Below are 13,399 nucleotides of genomic sequence, written 5' to 3'. Positions count from 1 at the left end.
GTGATCCCGGTTTGTGGTCCTGCGGGGCACACTCTTTCGCCTATGAAATACACATCTGTATTCCCCTTGTTCATTTCTGATAGTCAACTTTGAGAGTTATTGACATTTATAGGGATATGCACACAGACAAGGGTATTGATGCAGGCATTTAGTTTTTGCATTGTTAGTTTTTATCCAACACGTGATCCGCAACTCAACAGGATACATTCTGCCCAAACCGTTTACCTATCGTGTGTGCCTTGCAGTGGGCTCTCCTAACTTATAATGTAGCGATAGCTCTGATTCAATATTTATGCTTCAGTTTAATAGTGCACCTAGATCTGGATTGCCTGATTTAATTAACGAATGAGGGTGCTGCACAGTGGGTCCCCAAAAACCTCCAGGGCATAATCTATGAGTTTGCTCAAGCCCATCCTAAGATGGCCCTGCCGTGCGACGTGGTGGGCGGAGTCACGTTCCCCCCGGCTACTTCCTGTTCCGCGCTCAGTTCTAGCGCGAGGACAGCCGGAAGCGCTGGAGGGACTCGGCAACAGTAAGAGTGTGTTGCAGGTGGAGCGTGTGTGTGTGTTACAGGGACTTGATCACTAATTCTGAATGATTTAGCTGGACTATGCGAGTCCGAATTGTAAAAGGGACCAGTATATGATCGTGAGCCGTGTATGCTTTAAGAAAGAGCAATAGCCGTTTTTGTTGGATTGGGGGATCTAGTCAACAGCTTAACCCCTGCCACTTATGCCCGCTGTTAGCAACCGGGAAAATAATGCTGGATTTTAAAAGAAAAGTTTGTTGAAGCACTCAATTACGAGTGCAGTGTTGCATTAGGCTGGGTAGTGGGGACAACACAGTTTTAACTAACAACTTCCTACAAACCTGTTATTAGCGTTCTAGCCCGTAAGTTTCCATCTGACGCTTAATCTGTTTTCAAACATGTACAGGTGGCTGCGACTATTTCCGGTCACATTTTGGACACGTGAATATTTGGCACAGTGTCCTAATGAGTGGTGCTGGTACGTGCTGACATAGCGCCCTCAAGGCAAATATGCCTGAAAATTGTGTGTCAATATATGCTGCATTGGTTGTGCCCCCTATGGGAGGGGCTTGAACGGCGCTTTCAGCGTCTCCTTGTTTTATTTCTTCACAAAGGTCCACACTTTTCTGAAAAGACTGAGAATAGACAACCCCTCTTATGCCCTGATGAAATCGCTAAAACGTGGAGCGATGAAACATGTCGGCTTGAGGACATAAAACACTATGGTATATAAGTAACCATTTTTAAACAAGTGGGGTTTGCTGCTTCAGAATAAAACGGTAAAGCAAGCAAAGCCCTGCTACACAATCATCTTTTTGTGGTTGGTTAGGGGTTTATTTATATGTTTCTGCACACTATAAGTGGGTGTCAGTGTTGATAAGTTTGTCACTATTTGTGTTTTTCACCACTATTCTCACGTCCGCACTATTATTCTTTCTAGTGCACTTTTGTCTTTTCACATAGAGAGAGTGGCCAATGATGAGAAGTGGGTATACCGGCAATTGCTAACCGGGAACCCCCTCGGGTAGTTCTACCGTGAGGTACTCTATCTTTCACACCTTTTTTTGGGTGAATTGTATGTGGTCCTGTGTGATTTTATATTGATGAAGTACACATCCTGACCTAAGGATTTATGTTATTGGACATATTCCGGGGAGTATTAATGACAAGCAGTCCCTACCTTGTTTGTCTTTTATATGGATGCAGTTGCATTTAGGTGAGGCATTAATTGTTTGAATATTGTGTGAGTGGGGGGCTGCCTTACCTATTCCCCTCCCCCTCCACCCCTTGAGATTGTTCCAAATAGGGCATTTACCTCATACCCTGAGATTTTCCCAAATTCACGTGCTAGATTTATGGCTGCCGGGAACGCGGTACTAATTTCTGACGTCATGATCATAATGTCTTCTGCCTACAGGGACACCCTTTCTTCCCAGTCTCTATATTTAAAAGACTTGATGTTAATGTCCTCCCAAATTTTTTGAGCAAACGGCTCTATATAGAGATCGAAAAGCAGGGGGGATAATGGGCAACCCTGCCGTGTGCCCCTTGTAATAGTAAATGGTTCTGACAGACCACCGTTAACCAAGACTGAAGCAGATGGGTTATGGTACAGGAGTTCCACCGCTTTGCGGAAAGCCTGACCCACGCCGAATTTTTCCAAGGCCCCCGACAGGTACAACCAATTGACCCTGTTGAAGGCCTTGGTGGCATCCAGCGTGAGGATTGCCAGGGGCATACAGGAGCATGTCGCCATATCGATTGCTCCTATAAGGTCATACGTCGGCTCAAAGAGCTGGCGACCCCTAACAAAGCCCTTCTGGTTGGAATGTAAGACTAAGGGAGCGACCTGGCGAGCGACCTGACCCAGCCTCTTAGCTAAGAGGGACGCAAAGATTTTATAATCAGCGTTGAGAATTGAAATGGGACGGTATGAACCGCAGTCAGTGGTAACCTTGCCTGGTTTCAGGATAAGTGTGATGGATGCGTTATTCCATGAAATAGGCGGTAAAACTCCTTCCTGCAGGATTTGATTGAATAATACAGCAAGGAAAGAAGCAATTTCACCCGCAAGGTGTTTATATAACTCGGCCGGCAAGCCATCAGGCCCCGCCGCCTTACCCTCCTTGCTGTTTTGTATCGCAATCACCACCTCTTCTTCTGTGATCGCCTCATCTAAGGATGCACTTTGTTCAAGGGATACCGATGGTAGTGAAATACAATTCAGCCACTCCTTTATATTTTCGAGGTAGATGTTGTTGTCTTCCTGATAGATGTTCTGGAAAAAATCTTTAAAGGCCGATCTTATTTCTAAATCCGAAGATACGGTCCCGACACTAGTTGTTATGGACTCGATATTATTACGAGTCCGATCGGTTCTAGCCTTCCAGGCTAGAAGTTTGCCTGCCCCTTCTCCAAATTCAAAATGGGCTAGTTTACTAGCTTCCCTCTTCTGGAGGATACGCTGATTAAGCACAGAAGCCAGTTGCCATTTAAGTTCCAGCAGCTTTTTCTGCTTGGCCAGCGCTATGGGGTTAGAAACATTTCTGCAGGCCTCTAGTTCAGTTTGCATTAGTGACAGGTTGGCCTCTATAGATGCAACTTCTTGGGTGTACTGCCTCCTGCGGAATGTAGTTTTATTCTTAATGACCCCTCGCAAGGAACACTTAAAGGCGTCCCATACAGTACTAGAACTCGCAGAGCCGATATTGTTTCGAAAAAATTCTTGTGCTTCTGCTCCAATACATGCCAGATCATCTGGAGATGTAAGAAGGGACCTATCAAAAGACCATGACCTGGCCGGGGATTGAATCAGACCAACAAGATCTAAAGAAACAGCGGAGTGATCCGACAGGTGCGACGGTAGGTAAGTGACACTTTTTACCGAATCGAGCAAAGCTCTACTTATTAAAAAGAAGTCAATCCTGGATCGATGATGGTATTTGAAATTTCGAAAAGAGAAACCGGTTTTCTGACCCGCCTTTACTCTCCAGATGTCTATAATTCCGTATTGACACATAGATTTAAGTAAAAAAAGCTCTGGATTTAGACAACGTTTGTTGTCGGCTAGACGGGGTCTTGTCTAGCAAGGGGTCAAGTACGATATTAAAATCCCCTGCTATTATGACTGGTTCTGAGAAGTGCAAAAGTTCGGAAAATAGTGATTCCAAAGCAGAAGGATCATCCCGGTTAGGCCCATAATATCCAGCTAACGTTATACGTGAGCCACCTATGACCACAGTGTCGATAGCCCACCTGCCTGCGGGGTCTACCTTCCGTGCTAAGAGTCTTGTGGTAATTGTTTTTTAAAAAGAATAGTAACCCCTCTAGTAGTGGTTGTTTGGGAGGTAGAGGTAGACAGATCTATCCACCTGTTTTTATTTACCAGATCAAGTAGCTCAGCCTCAGCCAGATGTGTCTCCTGAAGTATAACGACCTGCGCATCAGAATCCCGTAATTATTGTAAAATCCTATTCGATTTAGGGTGTCATTAGGATCGCGGACGGACTTGAGTCCGTCCGCGACGCCTGAGTAGGAGAGAACGTCCGCATTGGCTGCGGCGTTCCCTCTGTGCAGATTAGGATGTGACCGCAAGGGTGGCGGTCACATCCTCTATTTTTAACATTGCGGCGGGTGGAGCTTCAAGCTGCACCCGCAGCAATGTTAAAAATGCACGCATTGCATTTGTATGTAGAAAGTGGCACAGCGCGGTGCCTGCCGCTTACTGCATACAAATGCAGGGGGGTACCATAGGTACCCCCCATGTGCACCCCCCCCCTTCACCTAGGGGGCCCGCAACGGGCCCCCAGAGTGAAGTTACACATGCTTTTCCACGGCGGAAAAGCCGCCGCGGAAAAGCATGTTTCCAAACACATCCTAATCTGGCTGACGGTGTCTGAGAGACACCGTCACCATATTAGTGCTTTTCCGCCGCGGTTGTAAGCCAACCGCGGCGGGAAAGCTGCGGACGGAAACCAGGACCCACCAGCCATCCTAATGTGGCGGTGGGTCTTGGTGGGTCCGCAGAGGATTTTCCGCATCCTCCAGGCCGGCGGTGGCTTCCGCCGGCCCGGAGGATGCGGAAAATCCTCCATCCTAATCAGCCCCTAGGTTTGGTGCGCAGGCCGTTAATATTCCAGGAGAGAATCCTAAGAGTATTCATGGCTGTGTTAGGCTAGACATTGAGGGCGTGCAGCCCTTAACCCATGTCTGAAATATGATACCTGTCCATTTTTTGGAAATGAAAATAAGATTGTCAACAACCAATTAGGAAATGAGAAACATTTTATGTTTTTTTCCCCGACCCTCCTCACCCGCGTGAACCCCACCCCTCCACCCTTGAGGAACCCTTGTACTATCTAACCGGAGCATGTCCGGTTTGTGGTACCCATGGCCCATTCTGAGCCCCCATGAAGCGTTGCATTTTTTCCCATGCAAGGAGCTCTTACCCTCTTGCTAGTGTTATATTATACCTCAGCTTAGACTCTTTTTTTTGTTTGTTCTGTTTGTTACGAGAATTTTTTTAACGCTATTTACATGTTTGCATATAGAGAAAGAAAGAAAAAACAAAAAACAAAGAGAAAAGAGGGGAAGAGGAGAAAAGAGACGGAACAGCTAGAAACATTCAGAAAAAATCAGGGAGAGACAAAAATCGTAGAACTCTAAACTCTTTACCTTCAGAAGAGAAACGTTCTTGCTCTTATCTCTTAATCACTCAGCCTGATCCACCCTGACCCCCCTTAGCCACACCAAAAGTCATCAGTAGCTCATCTGCAGCCTGAACTGAACGTATGTTAAACATTTTGTTGTTAAACATAATCTTCAGAGCTGCAGGAAAGCTCAGCTGTACTGTCGCACCTAAATTTCGAAAGGCCTCCATCCTCCTGCCCAATTCCCATTGCCTGTCAAGGGTGGCCCTTGAAAGATCAGATCTTATTTGGAAATTGAAGCCTACTCCTGATAGGGATTTTTGTTTGAGGGCTAAGTTTAGGATGTGGTCCTTTAGTGAAAAAGTGTGAAAGTTTACAAGTATCTTTCGTGGCTTAGTCCTCTGTAGGCTCCGCCTGAAGGGGTCCCTATGTATCCGCTGAATGTCAACATTTAACTCCTCTTCAGATTGATCTAATTTAGGAGATTTCTTTAGAAGTTGAATGATGTAGGCCTTGATATCGGACCCTTCACTGCCTTCTGGCACGTTCAAAATGCGGATATTGCTTCGCCTCACGTTGTTTTCCAGGATCTCCATTCTATCTGCCAGAGCAGTGTCATCTCTTTTTAATTTAACATTTTCCTACTTAACATTTTCCACTTCAAGAGACATCCCAGCAACTGTTTCTTCCAACACTCCAGTTCTTGAAAAAAGACCATCTATCTTACGGTCTAAAGACTCGTAGTAAGATCTGATCTCTTTTTGGATTTTTGTTGACTCTTCAAACCCCCGTTTAATGTCAGCTGACAAATTTGAAAACATAGGCAGTAGTGAAGAGAGTGAAAGATCTGGAGGTATGTCGGCGGCGAAAACAGGGAGGCTAGAGGGGATATCGCAGATGGAAGAGGAATTGGAGGCAGGTTGCAGCGGAATATTCAGATTTACATTTAAGTGCCCCTCTAGATTTTGACTTTGACATCCCAAAGCGTCTGGCTCAAGGCCTGTGTCAACCTCATGGCATATATGTTCATCCAGATGGCTACGCACTTCGACTTCAATGAAAGTACTTGGTGTAGCAGAAGTTACTGGTGCCGCACTGAGTTCCGAAAGAGATGCCCCTGAAGAGCCACTAAGACTGATATTATTTTCGGCACCTAATTCTGCCAATGGTTTTCATGAACGAAGTATTACTCAAAGTAGAGTTGACATTTGTCGAAGTGTTGATAGTGGATACGCCCCCCACCCCAGGTTGAACTTCGTTGCAAGCCACCTCCATATTTTCAGATGTAGATTCAAATGAAACCAAGCAGCCGGACAGAGCCGTGATCGTGGATAGGCCTGGGGGGTACTCGCTGCAGGGGGGTGACTCTGAACCAGATCTAGCACCTGAGGAATAGCCTTAAAATAGGAGCGCAGAGATGGCGTTATCTTAGAGCTAGAGTCGAGAACTACTTTAGCTGACTTAGACTTTTTTGCGCGTTTAGCTTTCACCTCAGTGGAGAGGTATGAGGAAGTTTTAGAGGGCGTTTTAGTGGTATCGGTAATTTTGGATGGCTCAAAACCCACTTCAGCGATACCCTGGGTCGCCCTCCCAGACTCCAGCCTAACTGGAGACTGCACTCCCAGAGCGAGGGACCCACTCCTGACCTGCTTCTTCTTTCTGGTTTTAACTCCCCGGTTTTGGTTTTGATCTTTACTGCCTCTATTCCCTCTAAGGTCCCGACTAGCAATCGCTGGATGTAAATTTGAGGGGGCTACAACTGGATTAAGGCAGGAATGTCTAAGAGTGGTAACTCGCGGCATATTTAATACACTGCACCCCCCCCGCTCTGTGCTGGCACTCGAGCCTGACCCTAAATCAAGTGGCCCCTCTACAGGTATCTGAAACCGCTTGATATCAGCTGCCCCCACCCTACTTGCTTCCCCTTCACCTCCTTTGTTGTAGATATAGATGGCACCGAAGCTGCTGTGGCTGCTGTAGATACAGGGGCGACTGCTACTGCAGTTGTTGTTGATACGGCTGTTTCGGTCCGCCTGGTCTCAGCCTCCTTCCTCGCAAGCACACAGGGCCGAAGGTCTCTACGGAGAGACCGCAAGTGTCTCCCCGGCAGAGCTCCAGGGCGGCCTGATACCACGGCCACAAACTTGACGGTGGTTGCGGTGCTGGCTGATTTGTCGGGATTCTGAAGATCGCCGAACCGGGCTGGAGCACGCCCCTCTCAAAACACATGGATAGAGAAGAAAGACCACATACGCGACCCGGAGCGTGAAAAGCAAAATTTTCGGGAATTAGATATTTTTTCAGTAGTTCTGCGATTTAGTAAATCTTCTAGGGAAACACAAGAGTTTTCATGCCGAAGTCCTTGTTTCTGTCGTGGCAAGAAAAGCATAACGCTCCGCTAGGCTCAGAGCGGAGTACCGCGGCAGCTAGCCTGCTGCCGCCATGTTCCTCCTAAAGTGAGCTAAAAAACGGTGATGGATCAAGCCCTGATCTTTGGACTGGGTAAGAGTGGTCTGCTTAATTCAGACACTCTGTTCATCACCACCCCCTTTTCTGAATCATTTTGTCCACCATAAGCGTGGAAGGGTATACTCAGATGTGAGTCCCTTGCTCATTGCACCATCAGGATTCAAGCAAGCCGGGCCGACGACGGCTGAAATGCCAGAAACCGGTCCCCGGTAGCTTGTTTCCTTCCCAGTATAAGAATTGGCTTGGTAGTTTGGTTTGCCCTGTTCCCATCATGCACTGGGACAGGAACAGACTAATTTGCATGTAGCCAGGTTCTGAGCTAGGATGGTGCAGTGAGCTAAAAAACGGTGATGGATCAAGCCCTGATATTTGGACTGGGTAAGCGTGGTCTGCTTAATTCAGACACTCTGTTCATCACCACCCCCTTTTCTGAATCATGTTCCTCCTAAGGGCGGCAACAAAAGTCTTGGGAGTCTCGCTGCTTTTCATCACAGGGTCCAAACTGAGGTGGCATGGTGTGCAAAATAATGATGAATTGGGATGCAGATTACCAGTGGCTGAGATTAAGTAATTCAAGCATTCCATCACTTTATGTGTACCACTGTCTAAAACAGGCTTCTCCAACGGGGAGTTCAGGAGCTGCTGGTAGCTCTCCAGTTACCTGTAAGTAGATCTCCTGTGTGCAGCCCTGTCTACTTAATTGAAAGCTTTTGCTTGTCTGAATTAATATATGTATACCAACATTTAAAAATGTGTGTATTAGAGATAAAAATGTGTGCATCTTTAAAACTCCTAAGCTGATATTTCAAGAAAAAATGGTTGAATTTCCAAAATATATTTAAAGTTGATATTTGAATGATAAACCATTTCGTGCTGGGAGGACCTATTACTAATATTATTATCTTGGCGGCAGTAGTGTTGCAGCTATGACTGTTCTGGATTACCCTTGTAAAGGCATTCCAAACTGACAAATCCATCTTTGTGTTACTGCTGGCACCCCTGCCTAATGTGTTGAGGTGATCATTGGTGCTAATGTTGTGTAGGGTGGTCACTAATGTAGTCTTGTCTGATGTTGTTACTATTATAGCACTGCAATAGTAATAATGTTAGTAGCTCAGGATGATTTTCATTGAACATAAGCAGCTCTAACTAAAGAAAAGTTTGGAGACCCTGGTTCAAAAGTTCTAAGAGGCCACCCACATGACAGACGTGTGAGACAAAAATGCTAGTAAGATAATATAAAAGATAATTCAAACGGCAATCCTAGGTTTATGTAGACCGTCCATACAACCCATGGGATGATGTAATGATGCCGTGGAATGGATTAAGTAGTCAGATAATGCAGTGAAAAGGGATATCCTGGAACTAGGGGTGCGGGATGCTGCAAAACCCCAAAAATATCCATGATGGAGCTTAGAAGATAAGTGAGGAATGAAGATAGCTTTAAATTCTGTTTTTTATCTTGTCACATTTGCTGTGTGTTCAAAGACAGAGTTAAAATGCCAGGCTAGGTCTTGTCTCATATTGAGCCTTATTCTTTTAGCACAGAGATTGGCGTTTACTTTTCTTTCTCAGACTCCAAAGTTAGAGGATTTTGTAAAGTGAACTATCTGACAATCTTCCTGGGGTACGGTGACAATGAAAAGAAAAGCTGTAGGGTGTCAATTTATTTTCTTGCACAACAACCTTTAAATACTTGTAAATGAACTGTATAAATTATTCAGCATACATTAGAAGTTAGGAAATCAATCACAAATGAAGCACATTTTTTGCAGTTCTGAAATATGATGGAAGTAAAGATTTTAATGTCATTAAGAAAAAATAAAGGCACTTTACTTGGTGATGCACAAATTATAAATATTTGTGAAACTCGATTTCCGCACATTACTGGTTGCGTGCTACATAGCTTAATCGGTAAAACTGCATGTATCTTCAAATGTAGGGGGCCATTTGAGCTGAAAATATGCAGTCTGTAAATGACAGTGTGCTACCACACCATACTTTAGTAATATATGTGCAACAGAATGCTCCAAAATGCCCCGCCAGCTATATACCTCTCCCGTACCACACTCCTGCTGAATTGGCGTGTCTCATTTGTTACACTTGTTCCTAGTGTGATGCTTGGATTTTTCACATTCCTTATGACTTCAGTGATGTAACATTGATGGCAGCACACCCAGTCTGAACATTCTTCCAGCACCACTGTGTAGTACCATACAGCATCTCTATATGCACCGCTCTCCCTTCATGGTAGAATTGCAGCACTATTCTGGTCAATCCCGTGTTTCGCTCGCTCGTTTAGCCATGTATAACTCTCAGAGAAGCATCAAATTCCTCTACACATAATTTGAATCACTGCGATTTCTAAACAAGTTGACGTGCCTCTCGGGTACAGGGCAAGCACTTTCAACATGCTTGCAACACGTGCTCACAAGCACTACAAACGGAGGAAAAATTACTACAGAAGTAAAGAAAGGTGAAGGTACTCGGTGGCTAACTGAGACTGTCTGCTCTGCAAACAAACTAAATGTCATGTGCAAGTGTGGCAAGCTTGCTTCGACAGTAGGGTGCCCAATGTAAGTCCTGGAGGGTCCTGTTCTGCCACATTTTGAAAATAAAGAACTACTGTGTAAATGATTCCTCCACATTTATTCTATGCGAATGTATCTTAAGTGGACACCCTGAAAATCTAGCACAGATCGATACCGCATAGACCTTCACTGAACACGCCTTGTCTACATATTATACCTAACCATAAAGCTACATCTCCCCATAGCCCAGAGTAAGTACCATGTAGGTACAGAAAAATGTAAGGTAATTGACTGTGAAGACCCAAAGACCTTTAGAACAGGAGTCTGACTATACAATTAAAGAGTGGTGAGAAGGTAACACAGCAACCTGTGTCCTGATCACGACTACTGCACACAAGTGTTAACTGAACACTGAAACATGTTTACACCTTACCTCATGACGAAGGGCACAAAGGGTGCCATGCTCAGAGCGGAATGTGTGCCGTCCATTGGAGAAGGATACAGTTTACCCAGGATCAAAAGCAGAAGGAACAAGCTCGGGTGAAGCTTCAGCTCGCCGGCATCACTGGAGGGAAACAGCCGTGTCAGATATTTCAGCACAACACTTTAATTCCAACATATAACGACAGGACACACACTGGCATCTTGCCAAAGAGGCCTGCACCCAACTGTGGTTCCTTAGTTACTTTTACTGTAGGAAACCGTTAACAGAAAGGCGATGGATAAATTCAGAAACTGGACCTTTTAGTGAGTTCTATACAGGATTATGAAGTAAGAAGGGCCTCAGGTACTACTATGTATTAGTCCCCAGGAGGAATAACGTAGGAGATGCAAACATGAAACCAGCCCTCCAGAAAACAGACAACTCAAGCAAGAAGGAGAATGACTGGTGGGCAGGTTACACACAGGATGGAGTGAGCCCGTGAGTTTACCAAAGAAGATTCAAAGCAAACTTCGGCATTGGGTAAACTCATACTTCTCCCAGACGCCACACCTTTTTCACCAAACCCCTCTGCATGACCCTTCCTCTCATCTCGGCAATCTGCATGCATCTTTATCTTTTAAATCCATCCTAGAATACAAACCTTCTTTCAAATATCAATACTAACTTCCTCCCACATGCACTTACACGTATACTCATTGACCCATCAATACCTACAATAACCGTGAACGTTCTTCTGCCCCTCAATCCTCATCTGCACACATTCCACATTTTCCGTCCATTCCAACTCTCGAATTCTGCTCCTCCATGCACTAGTCCAGTACACTCATTCAAACCTTCCATCTCTCTTCCCTACTTCTCAGACCTCACTCACTATACCTCACTCTACCTCCTGTCTCTGCTGCCACTTTATTTACTCTATTATCCCAACCTCTTTCTGCCCTGTAAAATTCCCGATGAGCATGCCCAGGTGTGATAATGTCCTCCTTATATTACCCCTACAAATTCTCTGGAACCCACTATTTTATTTAGCATATGCTCCATCTACTTCTGAAACCTGTTCTCGCCTGCATACTCCTCAGTGCTAGATAAATGAATTATAACTGTCTGAGCAGCTACTATTTAATATATCTGACCTAATGTTTGTCACAGAATCTTGGTTAAGTGACAACACACCACCTATTTTACTTGAAATCATTACTGTAACTACATAATTCTAAAAAACGTACCTCCAAAAAAGTTCAGAGAAGATCCACCCGCTGTCCATAAAGCAGCCCATCAGACCAAATGGATAGGCTCTTATTGTGAATCCCTATTGTCCAATGCTCTCCTTCACCACCCTATACACATGCATTTCTACTGATCCACAGATCCCCACTATACCACCCGGCATTCGTGGAGCCCTTCCTTGAGATAACTACTGAGACTACCTGAACTCAACTACCCTTACCAAGTACAATGCCTACTCTTCAATGTATTCAACTTTACTCATCTGGTCTCTAGGCCCGCCTATATGTCTGAGTATACACATGATGCATGTTTTGCCTCCATAAACACTTCTCATGGACTGAGACCTATCCAGTAATCTGAATTTACCATCATGTGATCATATAAAATGACCAAAGTAAGGTAGGAACAACATCCATCATTATTCCTGTCCTAGGGTGGACATAGCACCTATATAGACTTATGAAAGTATTCCTCTTTAAAGAATGCTGGGCCTTCACCCAATGTGGTGGCATGGTTCATCATTGGGTCTGCACCTTGCCCTGGATACGTCGCCTTATATCCAGCAAGGACTCCTGATTAGGAGTTCTTAATAGGGCACTTCAACTACTGCGATCTGTAAAGGCCAATCCTATGCCTACAGAGAACTCTTTATTACTCCGCATAATGTGGCTCTTATGAAAGCTGATCAGGACCACAAAATAGTATATTTAAAGAGTCCTAGTGGTAGACCAAATAACTATTTATTAGTATTCCAGTAAGGTAGGATGAAAAATGTGTACGCTATAAGGAGTGGGTATCATACCCGTTATAGCATCTGTGGTCAACACGTTTCAGTCGCCTGAGACAACTCCTATCTGGATTTCGGCTTTCTTCAAAACTCAGGTGCTATAGTTAACACTACCCACTGCCTAGAATGCATTGGATGCGAGTCATGTAAACTGTCAACTTAATGATTGCCTGGACCCTGCTCCAAGAAATATTCTGAGCCTTTGAAAAGCTGTCATACACAGCCCCTGATCAGAAACTTTCTACTACTTTGCTTCAGAGTTTGTTTGAAAGCTCCTTTGTATTCACAGTGCAGCCTTCGCGTTTACATGCGCTGCCTACCTGAGGGAAACTAAATGAGATGTTTAATTTATCCTCAAATCTTGTAAATCACTTAATTTGGCACAAGTATGTGCCCTTTTTAACTTGCATGTACTTTTGAGGGTGGTTTGTTGCAGGTTGTAGCTCAGCTAATTTAAAATTGATAGGGCAGGAGCTTCAGGCATTTCATCCAGACAAGTTATTTCAGTTTTTAGTATGATACATGTTCTAAAACATTCTAGAATGACTTTTCACTTGTATGCTCTGGGACAAGACATGCAGATACATGATTCAAAGATAAAAGACAAATATATGACATAGAATGGCTATTAACTATTTCATCTTATTCTGTTTACATGGTGAGTGTTAACCCCTGCATATCATTCTCCCAAAATGCACATTATACTGCTTTGACAGAATTCTACTTTTTATTGACCTTGTATGTCAGCATTGACTGCAGCTG

At 44.5% G+C, this 13,399-nt stretch overlaps 1 protein-coding gene across 1 annotated transcript in view; it reads right to left on the bottom strand.

Moving 5' to 3' along the window:
* Window positions 1–13,399, bottom strand: part of THADA (THADA armadillo repeat containing) — a 1,588,234-nt gene that overhangs the window by 815,082 nt on the left and 759,753 nt on the right. The window contains exon 29 of the mRNA XM_086927803.1: window positions 10,612–10,743. Within this exon, the coding sequence (XP_086783929.1) occupies window positions 10,612–10,743 (132 nt within the window). The remainder of the gene's footprint in view (window positions 1–10,611; window positions 10,744–13,399) is intronic.

This window comes from Lissotriton vulgaris, chromosome 6, assembly GCF_964263255.1.
Source record: "Lissotriton vulgaris chromosome 6, aLisVul1.2, whole genome shotgun sequence".
Classification (NCBI taxonomy): domain Eukaryota; kingdom Metazoa; phylum Chordata; class Amphibia; order Caudata; family Salamandridae; genus Lissotriton; species Lissotriton vulgaris.
Note: the sequence above shows the minus strand (reverse complement) of the source record. Positions and strands in the feature narration are given on the sequence as shown.